This window comes from Vidua chalybeata, chromosome 7 (genome assembly GCF_026979565.1).
Source record: "Vidua chalybeata isolate OUT-0048 chromosome 7, bVidCha1 merged haplotype, whole genome shotgun sequence".
NCBI classification, from domain to species: Eukaryota; Metazoa; Chordata; class Aves; order Passeriformes; family Viduidae; genus Vidua; species Vidua chalybeata.
Window position 1 is genome coordinate 23,264,654 of NC_071536.1, and position 24,943 is coordinate 23,289,596.

Sequence of the window (24,943 nt, forward strand, 5' to 3'; positions counted from 1 at the left end):
CCCAAGGCCACATACCCATTGCTAGGAAGAAAGGATCCTGCTGGGAAATGATGCATGAAGTCTGACTGAAACCCAAAACCTTTCTGCTGCATCCAACCCATGAAGGGAACCCAGACAAGGGCAGGAGACACCCTAATCTATGCAAGGCTGAGGGGTCCTATCCCTTGGGAGTGCCCCTGGGGCTGACAGGCAGCTTGGGTGCTGCCCTGCCACCGTGCCATCTCTCAGAACCCAGTGCAGAACCCAGTGCATTGCTGTCACTCAGAGACATTTGTCTCCAACATGGCACCAAGGGTTTGTGCCTTGCTGCCTGTGAGGGCCAGGCAGTGCCAAGGCAGGGGAGCAACAACGATGAGGGGCTGCAGCTTGGCTGTGACCCACCCCACTCCAAATATACTTAGCCTTGGGGAAGTGAGTGTGTTTTCCTGGGCACCTGCACCCCTCTGCAGGCAGGCCAAGCCCCATTTTGGGGCAGCCCCTGCTCCCCCAGTTAGCCTTAGAACTGGGGCACATCAGGGCAGGATGGGTGACCATCGTTGTGGAGCCTGTCCCTGCCCCTTGTTTCCCACTCCCACCCCTCCTGGCTGTGTCCCTCTTCCACCCACCCTTAATTCAGCTCTACCCTAGCCTTGTCAGGCACTATGTTTGTCTGGCCTGGACCAGAGTGGGGATGAGGGGTGCACGACGTGGATTGCACGGTGTGGTGTGTGGGGTGAGAGTGCAATGTGCATGGCGGGGGGTATAGTGTGGGAGGTGCAGGGTGTGGATCGTGGGGCGCAGGGTGCAAATTGCCAATTGCAGGCTGTGGATTGCAGGCTGCAGTGTGTGGATTGCAGGGTGCACGGTGTGGATTGCGGGGTGCAGGGCTGGGTGTGGATTGCGGGGTGCAGGGTATGGATTGCGGGGTGCAGGGCTGGGTGTGGATTTCGGGGTTCTGGGTGTGGATTTAGGGGTGAAGGGTGTGGATTTCGGGGTGCAGGGCTGGGTGTGGATTGCGGGGTGCAGAGTTCGGAGTCCGGGGTGCAGGCCGCGCATTCCTCCACGCCAGCAGGGGGCGCTGGGGGGAAGCGGCGCGGGGCGGTGGCGGCCATGCAGGTACCGGGCGGGTGGCGGGCGCGGGACGGGGTCGGGTCGGTGCCGCCCGGGACGGGGTCCCCGGTCCCGCGGGGGTCCCGGCCCGGGGTGGGGTTTTGCCGGCGCTGTGCGGTGACGGCGGTGCCCGCAGGCGGCGGCGCAGGGCTCGAAGGCGGCGGCGCAGGAGCTGGTGAAGTTCGTGAACCGCAGTCCGTCGCCGTACCACGGTGAGCACCCGGCCGGTCCCCTCCCCGGCCCTCTTCCCCTTCCACGCGGGCGGCCCTGACGGCTCTTCCCCCCACAGTGGTGGCCGAATGCCGCAGCCGGCTGCTGCAGGCCGGCTTCCAGGAGCTGAAGGAGACGGAGCACTGGGACGTGCGGCCGGCGCAGAAGGTGGGCCCGGCTGGGACGGGGCAGCGGGAGCCGGGGGTGGACGGGGCACCTCACCCCTCACCTCTACCCTTCTGCCTCCAGTACTTCATCACCAGGAACTACTCCACCCTCATCGCCTTCGCCGTCGGCGGCCAGTTCCAGCCTGGGAATGGGTTCAGCTTGCTAGGGGCCCACACCGACAGCCCCTGCCTCAGGGTAAGGTCGCCCGGCTGGGTGCTGAGTCCTTCTCTGGGGTCCTCCAGTCTCATGCCACAAGCAAAAAATATCCTGACTACCCCCGTGCCCTGCAGCATCATTGTTGGCTCGCTACACCTCCCAAATCTGTCACCCAGAGCAGCCCCTGCATTGCTCTGCCTGCTGCTGTCTCCTCTGTGTCCCCGGTCCTGCAAAGCCCCTCACAGCACCCTGTGCTGGCAGCATCAGCAATGAGGCTCTGGGCATGAGCTGCCCAGTTCCCACCAGGTGCCCATTCCCCAGCACTTCATGGTGCCAGCAGTGACACCTTTGCTGCTGCCCAGGTGAAGCGTCGCTCTAAGCGGGGACAAGTGGGCATAGTGCAAGTTGGTGTGGAGACCTATGGAGGGGGCATCTGGAACACCTGGTTTGACCGTGACCTCACCGTGGCCGGGAGGGTGATCATAAAGGTGAGTCTGGTTTAGGGCACGCATGGTCAGATAGCTGTGTGTCTCTGGCACTGGGTCACTGACCCCCACACAGAGTGGGACCTGCTGCAACCTCTCAGCTTTGCAGGCCTGGCACCAGAAGTCCTCCTTGTGTTTCAGGACCAAGCCACGGGGCGCCTGGAGCAGCGCCTGGTATGTGTGGAGCGGCCCATCCTCCGCATTCCTCACCTGGCCATCCATCTGCAGCGCAGCATCAATGAGAACTTTGGGCCCAACACTGAGCACCACCTGTAAGGCCTGGCTCAGTCCTGACTCCTGGCCAGCCCTTGGGAGGGCTGGGACCCAGCTAAAGCAGAGCCCCGCCTTAGCTCTCCCTTTGTCAGCCACTCATTGCAGTGGGGAGATCTGCAGTGGCTTTTAGCTCCATAGAGTCCTTCCAGGAGATGCTTTCAAGCATAGGATTTGGGAAAGGACACTGGGGTGTCCTGAGGCGGCACAATAGATTTGTGCTTAAAATGTGCACTCTTCCTCCATTCGGCATATCAGTCATTCCCTGGAGGAGCAAGTCAAACATGCCAGGAAGAGTTGGCAGTGTGTGACCCAAGCAGGTAAGGTGAGCAAAGCTCTGGGAGCTAATGTTGCTGACCCCCACAGGGTTCCCATTCTGGCCACTGCAGTGCAGGAGGAGCTGGAAAAGGAGGTGCTTATGGAGTCCACACCTTGCAGTGCTGCGGCCCAGGTGAGCTGTGTGTCAAGGATCAGCAGCGACGCTTGCAAGGACCTCATACTTGTCACCTTTGCTTTTGAGTCCTCAGGGACCAGCCACCAGGTTCCCCTTCTCCCTGTGGACTGCTGGTAACCTTCCACTCTGCTGCACAGCTGTGTACATGGCGCATCTGTTCAGCCATCTCTCTCTTCTCACCCTTGCCTACAGCCAGTGTGGAAGGGTTCATCTCCCTGAGGAGGCAGGGCAGGGATGGGGGGCTAGCACAGGGGCATAGAGCTGTCCTGGGTGAGGTGGGGGCTTGAATATGGGAGATGTTAGTAGGAGAGGACTCTGCCAACATAAGCAGGGTTAGGGACAGCTTTGCAAAGGGAAACCAGGAGTTTCTCCTGCCATCCACTGCCTGCCCTGCCCACAGCTCTCCTTTCTTCCCAGGCAGAGCGTCACAGCCCTGTTCTGCTTTCCCTGATCTGCCCCCAGCTGGGGGTGAAACCAGAGCAGATTGTGGAGCTGGAACTATGCCTGGCAGATACGCAGCCAGCGGTGAGTAAGGGCAGGAGTGTCCCTCTGTCTGCGCACAGCCTATGGGCTGGCACTACACAGGTGTTACCTGGCACATGTCCTTTGCCTGGGGCGTGCCCGGACTGGGACCTGAATGGAACTAGAGGGAGCTGCTCCTGAGGGGCAGAGATAAGGGTACTGGAATGGGAACCCAGCGGCAGGTACTTTTTGGTGACCCAGAGCCTGTGCCCTACTCCTCTTGGCTCTCTGCAGACGCTGGGTGGTGCCTTCGATGAGTTCATCTTCTCCCCACGTCTGGACAACCTGCACAGCTGCTACTGTGCCTTGCAGGTGAGAGGGGAAAGAACCTGGAGAATGCAGTGCACCCCAGCTCAGCTTTGAGCTGGCCAAAGGCTCTGCAGGGGGTTGTGTTCTCATGGAATGGGTCTAGATTGTTGGAGGACCTGGGGTTGGATGCCCCCTTTGCTGGGTGTGTGGGATTCCCAGCAGGTCCCAGGGGTGATTCCTGCTGTCGCTGGGCAATGTGTGTGCCCAAGCATCCTTCCTCCATGCTTTGGGCTCTCCTGCGGGATTTCCTGATGGCTCAGTCCTGAGATTCCCAGGATGGAGTGGCACTCAGACTGGTGTCCATTGCCCCCTAATCCTGCAGGCTTTGATTGACTCATGTGCAGCACCCTCGTCCCTCTCCCAGGAGCCCAATGTGCGTCTCATCGCGCTCTATGACAATGAGGAGGTGAGCGAGGGGCACAACCGCGGGGTGGCTGGCACCAGAAGGGGCTCCGTGTTCTCTGCTCTTCCCCAGCCATGCCTAGCAGGAGAGAAATCCCACACCCCAGTGGAGGAAGCAGGGATTTGCTTACACCCACATGGAACGTGGCCCAGGCAGGGGCGGGAAGCACTGGTGTGGCAGGAAGCTGCTTTGCTGGCCTTAGGGAGCACCCTGTTGTTCCTCTGGCCCCTGTGGTGCTGCAGGGTTGTGCTGATGGTGATCCTTGGCAGGTAGGGTCAGAGAGTGCACAGGGCGCAGAGTCCTTGCTAACGGAGCTGGTGCTGCGCCGGATCTCTGCATCGCCACACAACCTGACAGCCTTCGAGGAGGCAGTGGCCAAGTCCTACATGATCAGTGCTGATATGGCCCACGCTGTGCACCCCAACTATGTGTGAGTAGTCTGAGCCATGCCACGGGCCTGACCCTAACCCTGCCCTGCCACCTGTGGGACGTATCCCCATCACTCCCCAGGTAGTACAGACAGGACAGTCCTTGTTGCAGCAGGGAGGGAAAGCTATAGTGTGAAACTCTTCTCTTTTGCAGGGACAAGCATGAGGAGAATCATCGTCCAGCCTTCCACAAGGTGAGGGCAGCCCTCTGCTTTGGTCTAGGATGGTTACTGTCTGTCCTGCAGCGCTGTGGATTGCCTAGCATTCAAATGGAAAACGTTTATCCTGCAATGGGATTTGACTATGCCACATATCTGATGTTAATCACTTGGAATCCCAGTCTTGTCCATAGAGCTCCTCCCTGCTCTGAGCTGGGGCTGTCCCCATGGAAACACTGTCCCCATCCCCATGGGCTCACCCAGGAAAGGGAGGATGGACTGATATGTTGGGGTGGTACAGCATTACCTGGGCACGGGTGTTTCCAGGGCCACTGACTATTCCTGGATCCCATCACGGGCCTGTGGTGCCTCCTTTGTGCAGGGCCCTGTCATCAAAGTGAACAGCAACCAGCGCTACGCCTCCACAGCTGTCACTGAAGCCGTAATCCGGGACATTGCTGCCCGCGTGGGTGTCCCACTGCAGGTGAGCAGGGCTGGGTGAGCCGTCCTCGAACATCAGGAGTTTGGGCTGCAGCCCTGCCCCTGGGTTCATCAGAGGTGGCCTGTGCCCAAAGCTCTGTTACCGTGTCTGATCCCACTGGGGTCTCTGCTGCCTATTGCTCTGGGGCTCCAGCTGCAGGACTACCTCAGAGAGCAGGCTGGTGAACAGAATGGAGCCTGGCCTGAGTGTGTTCTATCTCTGGAGCATTCTTTGAACCCTGGCGTGGGTCGGTGCTGCTTCCCTGCCCCAAGTCGCCTCCCTTCAGGGCTGAGGGCCCATGTGGGACGCCATGGGGTAGCACGTGGAGCTGCTGAGGTTTCATCTCCATGCAGGAGTTCATGGTGCGCAACGACACACCCTGTGGCACCACCATCGGCCCCATTCTGGCCTCCCGCCTGGGGCTGCGTGTGCTGGACATTGGCTGCCCGCAGCTGGCCATGCATTCCATCCGGGAGATGTGCTGCACCTCAGGGGTGCTTCAGAGCATCACCCTCTTCAAGGTGAGCCCTGTGTTCCCCATCCAGTCCCTGCTTCGGGGCTGAACCCAGCCATCCCACAGAGCTCCCCAACTCTAGAGCAGCTCAGGTACTGGCTGCTTTTGGAGGTGCCCCCTCTCATCCCAGCCTTCCCCAGTGACTGCCATACCTAAGTAGTTCCTATGGCAACCAGTGCTAGCCTTGAGTCAGCGATGGGTTGCTATGGCGACACGGTCCTGCTCTCTGCAAGTAGCTGCCTACTATGACGCTGTGGCAGGGAGCTGCTGCCTGCCCCCACTGCCTTTCCCCCCACCCCACACTGCCTTGCTCAGCCCACCCTGACAGCCTCTCTTCTTCCAGGGCTTCTTCGAGCTTCTGCCGACGGTCAGCAGCAGCTTGGTGGTCGACTGAACATGGTGGGGATAGAGTAGCAGTGTGTTTAGTCCTGGGGCCATTAAAGCATTTCTGTCTCACCAGCGAGTGGTCCATGACTGTGGCTGGGGGCTGACGTACATGGCTCCCCCTGGGGACTCCCATGGCTCCTACCTGTGCTCTCCCCTGGAACCGTGAGCGAGACCTATTCACCCATCCACAATCCCTTGTCGAGGGGTGCTGGGGGTCCCAGCTAAGGTGCTGAACAGGGCTCGGCTCTTGCCCAGAGAGAGCTGGCGGGAGGATGTCCCCTGTCTCGTGCAGTGCTGGGGCCGTCCCTTTCCCCAGGAACGAGCCTGCCGTGTGCGCAGCGTTCTGCTGGCACCAGACCTGAAGCTTCTCGCCGGGGCCGGGAAGGGGGGTCCTGCCGGGGCCGGGGCCGGGGCTGCCTTCTGCCCCCGGGCGGTGCCGCCGGGCGGGGTACGAGGGTGCGGCTCCACGCTCGCCGCTCATTGGGCGGCTCTCAGGGGCATGTCCCACGCGGGAACCAGTGCGGCCGCAGGGCTGGGAAGGGGCGGGCGCTGATTGGCGGGGGCGCCGCTGGCGCTGTGGCACACCCCCGTGGGGGCGTGACTCGCCCCCGGGACGCTGCGATTGGCGGGGCGCTCGGTCGCGTCTCCCCGGAGCGAGGCGTGATTGGCCCCGCTGGACAGCGGGGGGCGTGAGTGCGGCGCTGAGGGCAGCCGCGCGGGTCTCTGATTGGCCGCGGCGCGGAGGGGCGCGGTGCCGCGGCAGCGCGCAGCGCGCCATTGGCGGGGCGGCGGCGACGGGCGGGGCGCGCGGCGCGGCGGGGCGCGGGTTGGCGGCGGCGGCGGGGGCGCGGCCGGCGGGTGCGCCATGGTGCGGCCGTGAGCGGAGCATGGGGCGGCGGCTCCTCCGGGCGCTCCTCTGCCTCCTCCTCCTGGCCGGCCGCGGGCAGCTGCGTGACGGTGCCGCCGCCGCCACCGCCGCACACGGTGAGACCGCGACCCCGGGCAGGGCTTTGCCCCGGCCTGCGCGAGGGCCGGAAGGAGATTCCCGGGGAGTGGCGGGGCACGCGACTCCGCGGCCGGTGCGGTCGCCGCCGCTGTAGGTTGCTGTCACGGCGTGCAGCGGCCAGTCCGGCCCCTGGCGGATAGCGGGACAGGGCGGCCCGGGACCGGCACCGCGGGTGCGCCATTGGCACCGGCGGCGCCCCTCTCCCGGTGCTGCCTGTCCGGTGGGTGTGCTAAACCCGGGGCACTCCGCCGGATGTAGAGGTGCCGCCCCGCCGGGCCCGAGAGCCAGCAGCTACGGGACGGTAGCAGAACGGTGATTGCTCATGCCCGGGGCAAAGCCGGTGCCTGGGGCTGCCGCAGGGATGGGGAGCCCGCCCGGGCCAGCGGCCCTAAGCGTGGCTTCCTTCGAGACCATGCCGCCCTTTAGCCGCCCTCCGCCTGTAAGTGCGGCCCGCCCGGGCCGGTGCACCCGCTCTTCTCCAGGTCGGTCCGTGTGGTCCGTGCTTGGTGCTCTCGGGGGACCCGAGTGTCGCTGTCGTTAGCGGGGCTGCAGCCCACCGGCACGGCACGGCTCCGGCTCCGCTGACTCACTACCGAGCGCCCGAGGCTGCTGCGCCCCTCGTCCTCCAGCGGCCCGGGAGTGCCGGGATGGATCCGGCTGCACCGCGGGGGCCCGCTGCCCCCGGGAGCAAACAGGGAATGATACCGGGACGGCCGCGGCCGAGCACCGTCCTGACCGAGGGAGCCTCCCTGAGCTGGGGCCACCGCCCCTCCCGGCGGAGCGCGGCGTCTCGGCGGGAGAACGCTGCGCCGTTTCAGCACCGCGGACAGCGCCGGCCCTGCCGGCCCGGCCCGGCCCCCCGCTGCCGCCGTCCCTGGGGTCTCCCCTGGCAGTGGGGTCCTGTGCCCCGCACCTGCGGGGCCTCCGCCCCAGGGGACGCTGGCCCGAGGGTGCCGGGGTTTCGAGGACCCTCATCCCCACTAGCCCCCTTCCCCCGCGGCGTGCTTGATGGGCCCCTCCCTCCCCTCCCCCCGGTTGTTTTCTCGTTCCTTCCTTGCCATCCGGGGCTGAGTCATCGCCTGCTGCCGTCTCGCTGCTGACGGTCTTGGACCGAAACGGGGGGGGGGGGGGGGGGGAGAGAGGAAGGGGGAAGCCGCCCCCTGCCCAAGTGCTGCCCGCCGAAGGGGTTGGAAGAGGTACCCCACACCCCCAACACCACTACATCCATGCTTTGGGGTCCGCCTCGCAGGGAGAGTGGATTCCGGTGTCACTGGGTTGCATCCCTTCCTCGTAGTGCCACATGTAGGAGGGCAGCAGATGTGGTTTTGTAGGTCTCTGCTGCCTCAGTCTTACCTTCCCAACGGCCAGCACCCCAAAAAACTCCAGGCCTTCCCCACTCTCCAGAGCCAAGGGCATTCTTTCTATACAGCCCCCATCTTGTCCCTAAGGGGCAGAAAAGACTGGCACCGAGCCTCTGCTATGGGCTACAAAGCTGTGTCCCCTCCCACCATCACCACATTGCATCCCTGTGCTGCCTTTCTCGAGCATAGGGATCCCCCAGGCAGCTGGTGATGAGCAGATCCCATTGGAGTCCCCCTTGAATGCTGTGCTGACTGGCCTGTCTGTCTGTCTGTCCCAGGCTGCCTGTTTGACCGAAGGCTGTGCTCCCCGCAGGAGGTGTGTGTGCAGGGTAAGTGGCTAGCAGGGGTGCAAGGATCTCCTCTCCCTTCCCAAGTGTATATGAAGGGTACAGGGATGCCTGTACCCTGCCCAGGGTGCAGTGCAAGGAGGCATGGCAGGAGAAAGGTGGGGCTGTGCCTGGAGATCCTCACATTGGGGTGTTTGTTCATCCAGTCCCGCTCTCTTCCTTCTCATGCAGATGGGCTGTTTGGGCAATGCCAGGTGGGCTCCGTGCAGGACAGACCATACTTTCAGGTCACATCTCCTGTGCTCCAGCGTCTGCAGGATGTCTTGCGGCATCTCATGGCACAAGGTGAGCAGGGGAGCATGGGGGAAGTCACTGCGACCCTGCAGGGAGGGATGTCAGGTAGAATTGCCTAGTGGCTCTAGAACTGTCTGCAGTCCTGCTGGTCCAGGGTGGGCTGAGGAGGAGTGGGGTCAAACCCAGGCCATGGGACACAGGGTCAGAATATCAGGACAGCATCCCATGCACTCAGACCATGGTTCCCGGGCTGCCTTCATGTCTCACAGCCTCCTCCCATGGCAGGGCTCTCGTGGCAGGATGGCATCACCCAGTATGTGATCTCTCAGGAGATGGAGCGCATACCCCGCCTCCGCCTGCCGCCCTCGCTGGAGCCGGTGGCCAGGGACAGGTAGGACAGCGCCAGCAGAGCTCAATGGAGCAGCGAGGGCTTTCTCCCCCAAATGGGATTAGGGGAGGGACCTCCCCCTTTACCCAGGTGAGTTACCCCAGCGCTGTTTGCCTTCAAGGTTCCTGCCTCACCGCAGCGAGCCCCGGCGAGCCCCACTAGCCCCAGACCCTGGCCTGCCAGCAGCTCAGCATTTGGAGCAGCCCCCACCACTGCTGCTTTCCCCTCTGATGCAGCGGTACCTGGAGCACATCCTGCTGCCCTCCCCACCCCAGCTGGGCTACGAGGAGGCTCTGCTCAATCCCTACTCCTACCACAAGGTAAGCTGGGGAGTGAGCACCTTTTCCTGGGCAGAAAAGTAGAGATTGGCAGGGAGCTGCTGCACTCCCAGCACTTTTCTGCTGATGCTGGGGTACACCCTGCCTCCACCATGGGGTGACAGGGGACCTGTGGGGTTTGACATGTGTTTTGGTTGCAGTTCGGCTATCAGGATGGTGCTCACCAGCATCCCAGCAGCTCAGCCAGGCAGAGCTCTGAGACCTCCTCGCTGCTGGGCCGGGTCCCTGCCCAGACCCTTCTTGGGGCTGGCCCTGTGCCCTCCTATGGCGGGCAGCCAGGAGTGGATGGGGGGCATCTTTTCCAGGACTTGGGCATGCTTTCCCTGCCCAGAGAGAGAGCTGGCCGCCCGGACCCTGCCAGCACCAGGCTTCAGCACAGCTTGCGGCTCCCCAATGACTACAGAAACATAGAGGAGAGGGAGCAGCAAGCACCCCTGGCTGCCCAGCCACCCTCTGCACAGACGGGTACCTTGTTCTCCAGTCAGGCACCAGCCCTTGTCCCTATCCTGTGCCCACAGCCATGAGTTCCTCGTGGCTCATGCTTTCCCTCCTCTTTGGGTTTATGCCCACGGGCAGAATATACCCGCAACCCCCCCCCTGCTCCATCTGCTTCATCCCTGGCCCCTGGTCTCCCTGCAGATGCAGAGCATCCAACCTGATGCTACATCCTCTTGCAGATGCTGCCCTGAAGAGACTGGCTTCTCTCCTGGCCAGCTATGGCCTGGGGCTGCCAGAACTGAGTCCCCAGCAGATAAGCAGCCTATCCACCCTCCTCCAACTGCTCCAGAGCTCTGGTGAGCTGGGTGCAGGGATGGGACAAGCAGGGACTGGCAGCAGCAGGTGCTAGGATGCCCTGTTTCAGGGTAGGGAGTGTTGCCTTTTGGGGTGGGTGCTGCAGGACCTCTGTCTCTCTCCTTTCCAGGTGTTGCTGGCCCTGAAGTGCCCACAGCGAAACGGTTGGGTTTGCAGCAGGGTGATGCTGGAGGAGGTGCCATGGCACAGGTGGGATGAGGGGGAGAAGACATTTCCCCAAGGCTCTCCTCAGGGATTCCAGCTTCTCCCTTTTCCTCCCTTCAGGTGATGGAGGGGGACATGCAGCATGGAGAGGAGCCAGTGCCCCCTTCTTCCACAATGCCACCCCCCAAAATCCCAGCCAGCAGCTCCCCAGGAGATGGAACGAAGGGCAGGGCAGCATCCTCATCAGCTCCCCGGGCTGAGCCACAGCAGGGACACAGTGTGGATGCACTCAGCCCTGGAAAGCACATTGTGGTGGAGAAGAAGAGCTACACAGAGATGAAGGACAGTGGGGCACAACAGGGCATGCGGCCACTAGACGAGTATGGCTACATCATCACAGACCAGAAGTGAGAGCTGGGGGTCATGCAAGGGAGTCTGCATGTGTGAAGGGTCTGTAACTCCCCACCAGCAGCTGTCACAGCTTCACATGCTTGACTGAATCTGTTGGGTTTTTGGTAGGGTTGGGTTTCTATGGGGTCAACTCCCACTGATCGTTCTCTACGCGCAGCCCTTGTTCTACCCCAAAGCCTTCCTTTCCCAGCCCACACCAAGGCCAGAGCTCACTGCTGAAGGATGGAAGGCTGGGAGTGTGTGTGCACAAATGTCTCTGTGCACACTCGTGGGCAAAGGGGGTCAGCTCACCCCCACCACCACACATTGCCACACTCTTCCCTCCTGCCCAACCTGGCACCTGCCCTTGCTGTGTGCTTGGGACTCCCTGAACCTGCCTATCCCTGTTCCCTAGCTGTGGGGAGCACAGGGCTGTCCCCTCATCCCTGCTACCCCCTCCTCACCCTGACACTGTCCCCACAGGCCCCTGGGGCTGGCTGCTGGTGTGCAGCTGCTGGAGCTCCTAGCCAAGCACCTCCACCTCTCCACTGCCAGCTTCATCAACATCAGGTGAGGGTACTGCTGCCATGGGCTGCTGCTGCTGCCTGAGCCCTGGCCATGCTCAGCACTCCCAGGCAGGGGGACAGGAGGGACTGGGCTATGGTGAGGGTGGGTAGGGGGTCTGCATTTCCAGCTCTCACACTGTGTCCCCCCTCTCCCCGGCAGCGTTGTGGGTCCTGCACTTACCTTCCGCATCCGACAGAACCCCCAGAACTTTTCACTGGCAGATGTGGCCAGCCAGACTGGTGAGTTGGGCAGTGCCCCCTGATCTTGTTTCTCTCTTCCCCTCCCAGTTGTGGAGTCCCCCTTCCCAGGGACCAGGAAGAGAGGGCTCCTACTGTACATCCCTTTACCTTTGGCTGAGGTGGGGAGCTGAAGTGGGCAGCTGTCAGAGCTATCCCTTGGTTCTGTTTCTGGGGGGTCTCTTGTGTGGAGGGGAAGCATTCCTCTGACCATCTCCTCCCTGTCCACAGAGCAAGTGAAGGGAGAGCTGGAGCACGAGCTGGGCCTGAAGATTGTGCAAACAGGAGTGGGAGAGGTAGGAGTGAGCAAGGATTCTGTCCCTTGGGGGTGGGGGGGGCAGGGATAGGGGAGTGGGGGTGCTGCCCCTGGGTACAAGCCATTAGCCCCCAGCCCTGGGGTACAAGGGTCTTTGTGAGTGAGCTGTCCCTGCAGGTCTGTGGGGCAGCTGAATAGTAGAGGAAACTGGGCAGTGTTTGGGATGCTGTGTTGCAGGTAGACTCCAGTCCTGTGTTGGAGGACTCCTGCTGGAGACTGCTCCAGTCCTGTCTGTCCATCGTCCCCCTCCGCTGCCTGGCAGCATGAGCCTGCCCAGGGCTCTCAGCTCTTTTCAAAACAAAAGCTCCACAATGTTTGAAGGTGGCTTGAGAGGGATTCCCAGAGGCTTTTCTTCCCCCCAAGACCAGGGGACTGCAGGCTGTGTCCCTCAAGGCTCATCCTCATCCTTGCCTCCCTCCAGCCTGCACACCCATCTCAGCTGTGGCCTGGGCACCCGAGCACTGGGATGTTCCCAGAGAACTCCACAAACCATAGCTAGGCAGGCAAAATGTCATCGTGTCCCCAGAGAATGGCAAAGCAGCTGGAAGCGGGGATGGAACAGGAACCAATCTGTTTGGAGAGGGGTTACCCCTCCCCATGCTCTTCTGGGGAGCCACAGGAACAGTCTCCTGGGGCAGGAAACAGGGGTTGGAGCTAGGGACCAAGCCTAGTTCCCGTGTTTGCAGCCTGAGGAGGAAAAATGGTGTAGCACATCCCCAGCCCAGTGTCCCCATTTCTCATTTCTTGTCATGTGTCTGTAGTGGAGCAGTGAGCAGGGAGGAAGGAAGGAAGGGGGAACTTCGGAGGAGGCCATGAAGAAGGGGTGGCCTGGCCACTGAGGCAACCTGTCTCTATCAGCAAAATGCAGAGTTTGTCTATGGCAATGCCTTTTGATGAGGCAGGTGGCAGGAACTGGGATAGATGTCAGACATTACCAAGATGGAGCTCAGAGGAAGCAGAGGCAGCTTTGCAAGCCCCCTTCTGCATTGACCTTCCCAGTTCTAATCAGCTTGTGCTTTTCCTTCATTCCCTCCTGGCTCTGGACTTGGTGGGACTGGTGCACGATTTGAGGAAGAGGGATGTAGGGAGGCTGGGAGACGGCAGGGCCTGGGCAGGCCTTGGGAGAGAAATCCCTTCTGTCCCCCCCGGCTCTGCTGACACCTCCAGGGGCTGCAGGGCAGCTCCTGCTTGGGTGCCCCGGGGAGCTGGGAGGTGCTGGGCCTGGTGGGTGCCCTGGCTGCAGGACTGGCTGGACGCTGATGGCAGTCAGGTGCTGTGGGGCAGGTGGCAGCAGGGACACCTAGGCTGGGGACATCCCCAGGCAATGATGATGATGATGTAGTTGATGACGGTGCAGTGTTCCCTCAGTAACCTCATCAGGCTCATAGCCAATGGGAGGCTGTGGCAATGAGGTAATGCAGGGCTCTGGCAGCTCATTGGGCACAGGATGTTTGAATTGGTGATGCCCCAGTATCCCTGTGCTGCCCTAGCTGGACTGCCACTCTAGGCAGTCATGGCATTGACAGGAAGGTCTTGTCCAGCAAGGCCTAAGCAACATCCTGTTCCAGCATGGGACTGGCATGGACTGGGGTGGGTGTCTCCCACAATCACAGGGAAGGAGCCCTAGAGACACAACCTGTAAGATGACAGAGGCTGCTATGTGTCCTAAATGAGGAGGGCAACAGGGAGGACTTGCTCCCTAGCTGCTACAGCTGGGATGGTACCAGCAGTGCTGGCATATTCCCCACCCTGCCTCCCTCAATGTTCTGCTGTGGAGCAGTGGCTGGAGCAGGGGAGAGCCAGCCTCAGTTGGGAAAGTCCCCCGGGAGTGGCGCACCCAGTGCTGCAGTTGCCTGTCCTACACCATTAACTCCCTGGGCTGAATTCAGCCCTTGCTGATCTCCAGCTGGGCAGAAGGAGACTGTGGAACGAGAGTTCTAAGAGAGAGTTCTACTGCCTGCCTTGTAGAAGGGCAGTCCAGGCTGGGTTTGCCTCAGGCAGCGGCCCTGAGTGCTGGAAGCAGGAAGTCACTGCTGCCTGGGCTTTGCCAAGCTCCTCCAGCTCCAGGGACACCACTGTAGCAGTTCCCCCATGTGACACATAGGTGGGTGCACTCTGCCTCACCCCAGTGACACCAGCTCTGCCCCAGCTGAGGGTGCTGGGAGAATCAGCACCCTCAAGAAGGGGAAGGAAGAGCCCTTGTTCTGTTTTAACCCCCAGCAACCTCAAATGTGCAGCAGAACATCTGCCTCCCCAGCCCCATGCTAACTAACCCTTACTTGGCTTGGTCCCCAGCGAAATGAGGCTGCTGCCTACTCACACCCGTCCCGCTTCGGGGATGGCTTTCACTCAGTGCTGCTGACCTTCATCGCCCTGGCCTGCGTGGCGGTCATTGCCATCGCAGTGTCTGCAGCCTTCTGCCTCCGGCGCCACGCCAAGCAGCGGGAGAAGGAGCGCCTGGCTGCCCTGGGGCCAGAGGGTGCTGCTGACACCACCTTCGAGTACCAGGTAGGGCCCTGCGGGATGTGGGACCCTGCAGGATGCGTCGCTGCCACGTGTCAGCATCACTCGGGGTGCATGGAGCTGCCCTGTGGCGGCAGGGTGGCCAAGGGACAGGGCTCTTGCTGGCCTTCCCCAGGAGCTGTGCCGCCAGCACATGGCTGCCAAGTCTCTCTTTGGCCGCACTGACACACCGGCGGCACCAGTAGAGACTTCAAGGGTCAGCAGTGTCTCGTCCCAGTTCAGCGACGCTCCACAGCCCAGCCCCAGCTCCCACAGCAGCACGCCCTCCTGGTGCGAGGAGCCTGTCCAGTCCAACATGGACATCTCCACTGGACACATGATCCTGGTGAGCCAGCCTGGAGGGGTGCCAGCCCCCTTCCCAGCCCTGCATCTGCCCCTCTGCTGCTGGGCTGACTCCCGCCCCTCTGCCCCAGGCCTACATGGAGGACCACCTCCGCAACCGGGACCGGCTGGCCAAGGAGTGGCAGGCACTCTGTGCCTACCAAGCTGAGCCCAGCATCTGCTCCATTGCCCAGAGTGAAGCCAACCTGAAGAAGAACCGCAACCCCGACTATGTGCCCTGTGAGCATCCCAGCCACCTTGCCCCAGGGATCAGCCCCAGGGACCAGCTGTCCTGCTAGAGCAGGGTGTGGGGCATGGGGACACTCCAGGCCATGGCTGGTTGCAGCGTTAGTGTGCCTGCAGCTCCTCTAGCCACTCACTAAGTCTCCTGGCCTGTTCCCTCAGATGATCATGTGCGGATCAAGCTGAAAACCGAGAGCAACCCATCCCGCAGTGACTTCATCAATGCCAGTCCAATCGTGAGTGATCACTGGGGGCTCCTGCCCTGCCACCCTGCTCCTTGATGTGCCCATCCTAAGTGAGGTTTTCATTCTGGGATAGAGCTGGACTGAAATTACATCCCTCAGGGCTAGAGATGTGAGCTTTGTGTCTGCCCCATTGCTCAAACAACTGTTAAATTCCATTTTCATCCTGGCTGGGGCACCTGAATCTCCCTTCCCAACCCTCCTATCACCCCTGGAGTATCCCCCTACTCCTTCAAGTGTCACCAACCCCTGGCCGAAGAGCATGAAGTGTAATACCCCCTTTCCTGCTCCAGATTGAGCATGACCCACGGATGCCAGCGTACATTGCCACCCAGGGGCCGCTGTCCCACACTATTGCTGACTTCTGGCAGGTGAGTGTCAGGCAGCTGTGCCAGCGCATTGGAGTCCCTTTGTGTGCTGCCCACAAAATGGGTCGCAGGGGCTTTACTGCCCTCCCACATGGGCCATTCCCCAGCAGTGAAACCCCCCTTGCCTTGCCCACAGATGGTGTGGGAACATGGCTGCACTGTCATTGTCATGCTGAGCCCCCTGGCCGAGGACAGTGTCAAGCAGTGTGACCGCTACTGGCCAGATGAAGGCTCCTCTCTTTACCACATTTATGAGGCAAGTGTGGCAGGTAGCCTGGGGCATGGAGCATCCTCCAGCCCCTGTCCTCCCGAGCATCAGTGCAGCACTTGCCTGGCACTGATGCCCATGGGCTGCCTCACTTGGGCAGGTGAACCTGGTGTCAGAGCACATCTGGTGCGAGGATTTCCTGGTGCGCAGCTTCTACCTGAAAAACGTGCAGTCGCAGGAGACCCGCACCCTGACGCAGTTCCACTTCCTCAGCTGGCCGGCCGAGGGCATCCCCACCACCACCCGGCCCCTCCTTGACTTCCGCAGGTGAGCGCCCACCTGGCACCGTGCCAGCCCTTTGGGAGCCAGCGGTGATCCCAAATGTAGGCCACTGATGGGCAAGGTGAGGACATCGCTGCCACAATGATGGGGGTCGGGGCCATGGCATGGACCAGGTGCAGGGACTAGGAGCTGCCATGAATGGGAGGAAGCAGAAAAGACAGGTTTTGGCCAACTTGGGATAAGGCTCAACAGAGTTTGGTGGGCAAGAAACCTCTATCTGACATTGCCAGGGCTCTCCAGCCTTGACAATGAGGGTGGGAAAAGTGCTCTTCCCCTGAGCTGACATGGAGGGCAGCATTGACTGGCACTTTCCCCAGCCATGGATGCAAGATGAAATCCCCAGAGCCAGCTTTAAACTGGCAGTGACCCATTGCTCCCAATGCCCTGTAGCCAGTGGTGGATCCCCAGCTAGCCCAGGGCAAGGGCTGCAGGACTGGGACTGCTCCCAGGAGACTTGCCTGCCCAGGTCTTTAGGTCCCTGGTGGTGGTGGGCTCTTGCCAGGCACAGGCTGCTCACTGTTCCTGGGTTGTGTGGGGCAAGGGACCCAGCCTAGGGCAGTGGGGGTGGTTCTGAGCATGTCACCCTTCTCTCAGTCCCGCTCACGCTCTCTCTCTCTCTGTCTCTGTCTCTTTCTCGCAGCTGCCGGCGTCATTTTTGTGATTTGCAGCTAGTAATCTGGCTCCAGTTGCATAGTCACAAAAGTGATCGTTGGCAGCCGTGCCTGCTGCATGGAGCATGCCAGGAGCCCCACCGGCGCCTGGCCCCCAGCTTCACACCCCACTGGACCAGAGCTGCTCCCTGGGGGTCCTGCCACTGCTCCCCTCCCCAGGCTGGGCTCCTGAGGAACTGAGCTCCTTTCCCTCCCCGGCCACTTTACACTCGTGGTCCCCATCCCATGTCCAGCACTATTGTGGAGGCAGGAAGAGCCATGAGCGGGACCCCCAGGGCCACATCATGATGTGCTGCTGCCCTGCCCCACTGAGCACAGCAAGGGACGCCTAGCACATCTTTGACCCTGGCACAGCGGGGCACTGATCTGTTCCCTCTTATCCTTGCAGGAAGGTGAACAAGTGCTACCGGGGTCGCTCCTGCCCTATTATCGTGCACTGCAGGTACTGCAGGGGATGGAGGGGTATTTGGGCTTGAAGGTGACTGAAGGCTGGGACCTGCTGCCCAGGACCAGCCCCACTGGAACCAGCTCCCCTGGACCAAGCATCTGTGTTTTGCAGTGATGGTGCAGGCAGGACTGGGACCTACATCCTTGTTGACATGGTCCTGAACCGAATGGCCAAAGGTAGGTGCAGAGAAGCACCATTTCTGCCCTGTCCATGAGCTTGGCCTATGAACTCCCCTCCTAGCACCCCTCTCTCCCTCTGCCCCAGGGGTGAAGGAGATAGACATAGCTGCTACGCTGGAGCATATCAGAGATCAGCGGCCTGGTATGGTGCAGACCAAGGTACGCCCCAAAATGGGGATCCTCTCCCTCCACAAAAGCATACATAACCCCTGGGGCTGAGGTGGCAGGGATCCTCATGTCTCCTGCTGTGCTCCTGCAGGACCAGTTTGAGTTTGCACTGACGGCTGTGGCCGAGGAAGTGAACGCCATCCTGAAGGCACTGCCGCAGTGATGGCAAGGAGCCCTCCCTCCCCTCTTGTCTGCTCCCTGCCCTGCGCTTCGCACTCTCCTCACCAGCCTCTGGGGCTGCTCTCCCTGTAAAGTGGTGTCTGTGCTTCTGGCTCTGCTCCCCCTGCCCCCAGGCACCCCTTCCCATCTCCCCAAGGACACTGACCTCAGGCCCTCTGTGTGCAGGAACCCCATCACACCCGCTGTCACCTCGGAGGGGACAGGGCTTGTGGCCCTTAAGCCCTGTGGAGGGGGACACCAGGTGGTGCTGCTGGGAACTGACAGGGGGACTCCCCAACCTGTCAGCTCTGTGTTAGCCCTCTTCCTGTACCCATGTCGGGGGCAGAAGTGGGGGCAGGGGTCCTCCACAGCTGGGGGGGAGCATGGGGTGCAGGGGGGCCTGGCCCAACCCCACTCCAGGTCCTCTTTGTGTGCTCCCTGCCTAGTCACTCGAGCAGAAGAAAAATTTCTAGAGAACTATAATTTTGTATCTTGATGTGAATAAAGTTCTTGTGTCACGTTCGTGCAGCTGCAGCCAGGCCTGGCCTCTGACTGTGTGTATTGGGATGGCACAGGGAGGAAATGTGACGTTCATCCATCTCTATCCCTGCACTCTGCAACTACCAGACAAGTACAGCTCACCTGCAGGCAAAGATGAGAACCCTGCATCCCCAGCCTAGAAAGTCCCCACAGGCAGAAGCTACTGCAAACAGGTTTATTGACAGCTGTTAGCAGAAGGGGGGCAGAGGGGGGGGGCTACAGCGAGGAGGGGGGCTGAGCCCAGCCCTGCTGGCTGAGCCCAGCCATGCTGCCCCTCGCTGCATACAGCCAGCAGCCTAATCTACAGCAACCCCCATCACCACCCTCTCCACCACCCTGTGGTGCCCAGGGCCTCTCCCCCCAGCCCCAGGTATTGCTCGGCCACAAGCCTTGCCATGCCCCCCCTCACCGCATCCCACGGAGCCAGAGGGTGCTGGGGAAGGGGGTGGCAGGGGGTGGCCGTGCAGGGAGAAAGCAGAGTCCTGGCTGGGAGAACCTCCGTGGGCGAGTGGGCGTGCGCGGTCCCCGGGCGCAGCAGCCTCAGAACACACCTGGGAAGACAAGCGGAGGGGGGTACACAACAGCACCTGTGAAATCCTCCTCGGCCAAGGGCTGGGGAGAAGCAAGGATGGAGGGAGGAAGGTCCCAGGTGGAGGAGGAAGACAGCCAAGGCAGAACTACGGGCAATGAAGAGGGTAAGAACACTTGTGAACATCACGGAGGGTCACTGCTGCTGTGGGAAGCAAGCAGGGACAGTGCCCTGGAGGGTGTGCAAGGCGTACAGAAGGGAGTGACCAGGCAGAGTCTGCAAGGAGACAGAGGAGGACGGAGTACAGGCAGGAGCAACAGCATCCAGAGGGAAGAGACAAGACACAAGGCACCAGGCAGAGGCTATGTGCACAGCCCTCCTTGCAAGGAGGGGAGCTCAACTCAACACTCCCTGCAGCCTGGGCAGGGGCAGGCTGCAACCAGGGAGGTACTTGCTGGAGACCCTGCCTGCCTGCAGGGCTGGCAGGGAGAGAGGGGCAGGCACAGCCAGAGCATGCCTGCCCATGGGCCCCCCACACTTCCAGCAGCCAGGGCAGGGAGCTGCCCCTCTTCCTGGGACTCCATCAAGGGGGCTCATCTTCAAGACACTACCTCCAAGTCTGGGAGCCTCCAACGCTGGGATGCCACTAGCCCTCCGCTCACCTGAGCAAGGAGGCAGTGCAGAAGAGACCCCCTCCCTTGCTAGGGGAGGCAGGAGCTGAGTTCCAATCAGCGAGACTCTAGCCCTGCTTTCCTCTCCCTGCCCCACGCTCAGAGCAGGGGGCAGTGCCACAGCTTCACTTTGGGGGCAGGTTCGTGCCCCCCTGTAGCAGAACTGCTGGCCCCTAGTGGCTCCTGCTCCAGCCTCCCCCGGGCACCACGGGCTCTGCGGGTGGAGGACGGGCTGCTGTGGCTGCCCCCCGGTGCCGACAGGGAGCCGGGGCTGTGCCCACCTGCTTGGTGGTGCCCCGCAGCTTCCATCTCAGAGAGGCTGTAGGCCATGGCCAGCTGCAAGTCCTCATCCTCATCCTCGCTATCCGTGTAGAGGCAGACAGGTGAGGAGCTCGAGGTCTGGTGTGGGACCGGTGCTGGCGGTGAGGGGGGCCGTGGCCTGGGAAAGGTTTGCTGCTCCCGCCGGCTCAGCTCCAGGCCCAGCGCCATGTCATCAGGAACACCTGTGGGGACACAGGCAGGGACTGGGGGACTCATCCACTCCAGTTCCCCAAAGCTGGCATAGGGCCACCCCACCAATCCTTCAGAGCAGAGATCCAAACCAGGGCCAACCAAGGCTCAGTCCAAAACAAAGCCTGGATGCAGCACCACCCAGACACCCCAACAGATCTCAACAACTCAGTCTGCAGTGCCCCTTCTCACCATCGATGTGGATCGACTTCAGCTCCCCATCCTCCTCCACTTCCACCCGCTCCCGCCCGTTCTCAATAATCCTGCAGACAGACAAACAAACAGATGGACGGTCAAGGGCCATTCAGCCATTGCACCACAGCAAGGAGTTGCAGGGTTGGAGGCCTGCTGATGGAGGAAAGTCTGTGGGAGCAAGGTGGGCTGGCACTGCCCTCACCTCTTGGTGGTGATACGCCTGCCGTTAACAAAGGTGGTGGAGGTGGAAACAGAGCGGAAGCCCAGTCCTGCATCTGCACCAGAGCTGAAGGATGAAGCGAAGAAATCTAGAGAAGGGAACAACAAGGTTGGTGACAGGATGGGTGGCAGGAGGGCAGGGGACAGACTCTGCACAGGGGAACATGGTGCTCTAGGACTCCCCTGCTGGGAGGAATGGCAGCATCTCCTACCTGAGGATCCTGGGAAGGGGGAAAAGAAGTGGCCTCCCCCATGGTGCCGGGGGCCAGGTCCTCGCAGCTCAGAGAAGGGCAGCATGTCATCTGAAAGGCAGGGGCACCCCCATCAGCATTACCCCATCAGCTTGGTGAACCAGAAGCAGGGCGCTGATGCGAAGACCCTCTGCCAGGGCCAGCTGTGAGCTCTATCCCCAAGCTCAGCAGCTGCCCCACAGACAGAGAGATGCCCAAGAGCCAGCCTCCCCTGCCCCACACGCACCAAAGAATTCAGCAAAGGGGTCTCGTCCACCAAAGAACTCCCGGAAGACATCGTCAGCGCTGCGGAAGGTGAAGGTGAATTCGGGGGCCCCGGCACTGGCCCTGGAGCCGCCTGGTCCTGCTGGAGGGAAGACACTCAGTGTTTAATGGAGCCCTGGGTGACATCTGCTCTGAAGGGTAGGGAGCCCTGGTGGCACTGACCCACATCGGGTCTTCAGACAGGGATGTATCCAAAGTTGCACTAACCCCCACAGCCCCACTCACCTGCTCCCATGAGTCCATCCTTGCCATAGCGGTCGTAGACATCACGCTTCTGCTCTGGAAGAAGAAAGGGGGCTGCGGGGAAGCTGGCTGCCAGGTGGGGACAGGAGCACTGACACTTCTCCCAACTAAGGGAGGTGCAGAACAGCAGGGAGCAAAAGGAGGTGGTTGGCCCAAGGCCCTGCCACCCCAGCACTGCACCCAAACCAAAGTAAGACCACTGGGCAAGAATGCAAAAGCTTCAGGCCCACTGGAGAGAGCCCACTGTGGATGTCAACAGCTCAGCATCTCTCTCAAGGGCTCTTTCGGGAGATGTGAGGAAGTAACCAAGCCCCAAAAAATGTGTGGTAAAGCTGTAGGGACCCACTGCCTCCAGGAGACAGCCAGGGATGCAACCTGGGTGAGCCCGGAAGCAGGACATCCCAGTGAGAACAGTTCCAAGGGCAGACACACACACACAAACAAAAGACATCACTGTGGCCTCTTACTGTCCGACAGCACTTCATACGCCTCGGCAATCTCCTTGAACTTCTGTTCAGCATACTCCTTGTTATCTGGGTTTTTATCCGGGTGCCATTTCAGCGCAGCCTTCCTGTACCTGCACAGAGGGGCAGTGATGGGCACACAGCAGCCCTTGGGCTCTTGGGCCAACAACCCCCATCTGAACATGCACCTTCTAGCCTGTGGGCAGGAGCACCCCAAGCCTGCTTCACCCAGCACCCTACAGTCTCAGGCACTGAACAGGAGCTCCTGGACTAGTTCTTCCTTCCAAGAGTATGTGTTTTCATATATAAATATATACACACACACACATATATATAGATATATACATATTTATGCATACACACACCAACACACACAGACTAAACAAACAAAACAGAAATTACCCCAGAACTGCAGCACTACCACAGCAGAGCAACATGTGCCCACCTCAGCTGCCTTCATCGATGGCTCTGGACAATGCTCACAGGTTTATTCTGGAGCCTTCATGGCTCCACTGTGAGTGTGCATGGACCAGGGGTTGCTAGGGGCCCCCTGGGGCCAGGAGAGCACCAGCAGCCCTCTCCTCCCCACTGCAGCTAGCTAGGGTTAACTCATGCTTTCTCAGCTTCTGCCACTCACTCTCGGGAAGCCCCTCACCGGGACCTCTGCCACCTGTTGGCAAGCCAGCAATCTGCTGGCATTCTCAGGCGATGCCTCACCCCAGTGAGGGCAGCAGCAGCTCGGCAGGGCACCAGGCAGGAGTTGCAGAGACTCGGGAGGCTCTGTCAGCTCCTCAGTAGTACCTGGGGCACAGCAACAACCTGCACACAGGGCCCACATCCCTAAAAAGGGACATGCTGCTCTTCACTCTGTGATCTCCAGTACCCTGACTGATGCCAGCAGAGTCCTTGTGCCCCAAACATGTGCCATTCCTGCACCCTCTGGCAGAGAGAGAGAGAGGGGAGCCTCCAAACACCACCGAGACTGGCCTCCACCCCTAGGCCGACAGCAGGGAGAGAGGAACCAAACCCCACCAAAAGATGCCTTTGTATGGCAGCAAAGCCCAACCCTGCTCTGGCATCCATGCGAAGGAAACAAAGGCTGAATTGTCACCTCTGCAGCTGGGCCCTGTCCCCACAGGCCCCAAAGGAAGCCCCTGCCTCTCTGGCACCAGGTGGGGGTGGCTTGGGGGACTCTGCCCCACAGGCAGAGGCACGCTGCCATACACTTACGCCTTCTTGATGTCCTCAGCAGTGGCGTTGCGGCTCACCCCCAGCGCTTCGTAGTAGTCGACCATGACGTGAGCTGTCCCACGGGATCACTGCAGCGGGAGAAGGCAAAGTCAGGGGTCCACAGGCACAGCCTGGTAGTGCTGGGTGTGGGACAGCAAGGGCAGGCTTCTTACCCTCTCTAGCGCCCCGGCCACCCCACTGCCTCGCGAGAGCAACTCAGCTCTCCCACGCCCAGCTCCCAGCACCCTGCCCGCACCTCGGCCACCTGGGAGCACCTACAGCCCCAGTCGGGGGGACCCTTTGCTGCTGACGCACCGCCGTCTCGCCGGTGTCTCCCCAACTTGCCCAGGCAGGGGGAAGGGGTCCCCGCTGCCGACGCCGCTCCCTGCCCGCTTCCCCGGGGCTCAGTGGCGGGGCGGGGGGGCAGCGGGAGGGCGCAGCCCGCTAAGGTGCTTAGCGGCTGCAGCGGATTAAGGGCTCAGCGGGGACCCTCCCCGGCCCCGGGCACGCCGGGACACTTCCATCGGCCGACCCGCTCCAAGTGGGGGACAGGAGCAGAGTGCGGCTCTGCAGCCCCCCGCGACCCCCCGGGGTACCGTCCCACCCCCGGTACTCGCCCCCGGCCCGTGAGTCCCAGCTGACGGGAGGGCGGTGCTGGCGCTGGCACCGGCACCACCGCGGCACTGGGACCGCCCCCCGGCCCGGCCGTAAACACGGCGCTCCCGGGGCCACCCGCGGCTGCTGGAAGTTTCCGCACCCCGCCCCGCCGCCACCGGCGGGCGGCCCTGGGCTGCGGCCAGCGGATCTGGGGCACCGGGAGGGGCGGTGGTGGCAGCACGGCAAGGGACGGCACTGGCTCCGCTCCCCCAGTGCGCCACGGTTCGCCTCTCCCCGGCGGCCCCTTGCGCCCCGCTCCCCCCGTCTCGTCCCGCCCCGGTGCCCACCTGAGCGCCGCCGCAGAGCCCTCCCCGCCCGCCCGGGCCGCCCGCGGCCGGTGTCGCGCGTCCCCCGCGCCCGGGCCACCGCGGGCCTGGAGGCGGCTCCGCTGCGTGACGGGCGGCGGCCGCAGCCAACCGCGGCTCCTGACGTCACAGCCTCGCCGTTCGCCGGGTGACGTCATGGGAGGCGTGTGTGAGCCGGGAGCGCGGCCGCTCCGCCGGTCGGGCCCTCCGCAGCCCCCGCCTCAGCCCCGTTCTGTCCTCACCCCAGTCTCCGTCCCCGCGCCTGTTCTTCCGCTCCCAGGGCCGCGCGTGGGCCCCGGGCGGCGGCAGCAAGGTGCGGGCGCGGCGGCACCGGCCTGTCCCGCTGGTGCCGCTGCTGACAGCGCGCCGCGCCGGGGCACGGCTGCGGCCCCCGGCGCCGCGTGCCGCTGGCTTCCCGCCCAGTCAGCTGCCCGGCCGGTCCCGCCGGGAAGGAGGAGCCGGCCGGGGGGGACAGCTGAGGTGACTCAGCGCTTTGTCGGGGCGGGGGACGTGCCGGGGAGCAGCTTGCCAGACCGGCGGGCACAGCTCCCTGCCAGGAGCCCGGGCCGCCTGGCACCACTCTGGCACCACTGTGGCACCGGCAGCCGGGAGCTGCAGGCCACCCCGAGCACCGGGGTGCCCAGGGCCCGGAGAACCGGGACCGTGCACCAAGAGCTGCGTTGTTGACTTTTCTCGTTCATGGCCCCTGCCTGGACAGCTGCTGCAGAGGGGCTGTGCTCACCCATTCTCAGGGTCCTGGGCGGGCTCGCTCACCTGCACTTCTGAATGTGCCCTCGCCACGGAGATTTAGGATTCCCT

The 24,943-nt window shown here is 62.1% G+C and overlaps 3 protein-coding genes across 12 annotated transcripts; 2 read left to right on the forward strand and 1 right to left on the reverse strand.

Moving 5' to 3' along the window:
- Positions 1-1,072: 1,072 nt before the first annotated feature.
- DNPEP (aspartyl aminopeptidase) lies at positions 1,073-6,106 on the forward strand. 2 transcript variants are annotated; one of them, XM_053948235.1, is made up of 15 exons: positions 1,073-1,095; positions 1,226-1,301; positions 1,379-1,467; positions 1,549-1,662; positions 1,986-2,111; positions 2,250-2,380; positions 2,745-2,829; positions 3,250-3,357; positions 3,589-3,666; positions 3,986-4,069; positions 4,336-4,496; positions 4,649-4,688; positions 5,035-5,136; positions 5,487-5,654; positions 5,991-6,106. In XM_053948235.1, exons 1-15 carry the CDS (start codon positions 1,090-1,092, stop codon positions 6,039-6,041), a joined length of 1,419 nt encoding a protein of 472 aa, XP_053804210.1. In that variant the 5' UTR covers positions 1,073-1,089; the 3' UTR covers positions 6,042-6,106. The 2 variants fall into 2 exon arrangements, with proteins under 2 accessions (XP_053804210.1, XP_053804211.1); XM_053948236.1 differs by lacking the exon at positions 1,073-1,095 and having other exon boundaries at positions 1,121-1,301; positions 1,945-2,111.
- A 766-nt stretch (positions 6,107-6,872) lies between these two features.
- Positions 6,873-18,580, forward strand: PTPRN (protein tyrosine phosphatase receptor type N). 2 transcript variants are annotated; one of them, XM_053947459.1, is made up of 23 exons: positions 6,873-7,018; positions 8,680-8,730; positions 8,920-9,033; positions 9,268-9,373; positions 9,492-9,690; positions 9,849-10,173; positions 10,386-10,502; positions 10,631-10,710; positions 10,786-11,072; positions 11,539-11,625; positions 11,782-11,861; positions 12,090-12,154; positions 14,470-14,682; positions 14,813-15,022; positions 15,111-15,258; positions 15,424-15,497; positions 15,797-15,874; positions 16,008-16,127; positions 16,240-16,406; positions 17,481-17,534; positions 17,652-17,716; positions 17,805-17,878; positions 17,979-18,580. In XM_053947459.1, the coding sequence occupies exons 1-23, from the start codon at positions 6,922-6,924 to the stop codon at positions 18,048-18,050; spliced, it is 2,883 nt and encodes a 960-aa protein (XP_053803434.1). In that variant the 5' UTR covers positions 6,873-6,921; the 3' UTR covers positions 18,051-18,580. The 2 variants fall into 2 exon arrangements, with proteins under 2 accessions (XP_053803434.1, XP_053803435.1); XM_053947460.1 differs by having other exon boundaries at positions 10,014-10,173.
- A 167-nt stretch (positions 18,581-18,747) lies between these two features.
- On the reverse strand, positions 18,748-24,485 carry DNAJB2 (DnaJ heat shock protein family (Hsp40) member B2). Of its 8 annotated transcripts, none has more exons than XM_053947467.1 (10): positions 24,107-24,217; positions 23,163-23,251; positions 21,936-22,045; positions 21,451-21,504; positions 21,188-21,304; positions 20,923-21,012; positions 20,694-20,799; positions 20,489-20,559; positions 20,068-20,289; positions 18,748-19,137 (listed from the first exon to the last, which is right to left on the reverse strand). In XM_053947467.1, exons 2-10 carry the CDS (start codon positions 23,225-23,227, stop codon positions 19,127-19,129), a joined length of 846 nt encoding a protein of 281 aa, XP_053803442.1. In that variant the 5' UTR covers positions 23,228-23,251; positions 24,107-24,217; the 3' UTR covers positions 18,748-19,126. The 8 variants fall into 8 exon arrangements, with proteins under 8 accessions (XP_053803442.1, XP_053803441.1, XP_053803438.1 ...); XM_053947466.1 differs by having other exon boundaries at positions 21,188-21,307; XM_053947463.1 differs by lacking the exon at positions 24,107-24,217 and adding an exon at positions 24,367-24,485 and having other exon boundaries at positions 18,748-20,289; positions 21,188-21,307.
- Positions 24,486-24,943: the final 458 nt, after the last annotated feature.

Coding starts and splice junctions, on each gene's coding strand:
- DNPEP (XM_053948235.1), top strand. Junction 1,468..1,548: donor ACGTGCGGCCGGCGCAGAAG/GTGGGCCCGGCT, acceptor TTCTGCCTCCAG/TACTTCATCACCAGGAACTA. Junction 2,830..3,249: donor CTTGCAGTGCTGCGGCCCAG/GTGAGCTGTGTG, acceptor CTTTCTTCCCAG/GCAGAGCGTCACAGCCCTGT.
- DNAJB2 (XM_053947463.1), bottom strand. CDS start 23,227: ATGGTCGACTACTACGAAGCGCTGGGGGTGAGCCGCAACGCCACTGCT. Junction 21,505..21,935: donor GTATGAAGTGCTGTCGGACA/GTAAGAGGCCAC, acceptor TTCTTCTTCCAG/AGCAGAAGCGTGATGTCTAC. Junction 21,013..21,187: donor CCCCTTTGCTGAATTCTTTG/GTGCGTGTGGGG, acceptor CCTGCCTTTCAG/ATGACATGCTGCCCTTCTCT.
- PTPRN (XM_053947459.1), top strand. CDS start 6,922: ATGGGGCGGCGGCTCCTCCGGGCGCTCCTCTGCCTCCTCCTCCTGGCC. Junction 15,498..15,796: donor TCATCAATGCCAGTCCAATC/GTGAGTGATCAC, acceptor TTCCTGCTCCAG/ATTGAGCATGACCCACGGAT. Junction 16,407..17,480: donor CCCCTCCTTGACTTCCGCAG/GTGAGCGCCCAC, acceptor TTATCCTTGCAG/GAAGGTGAACAAGTGCTACC.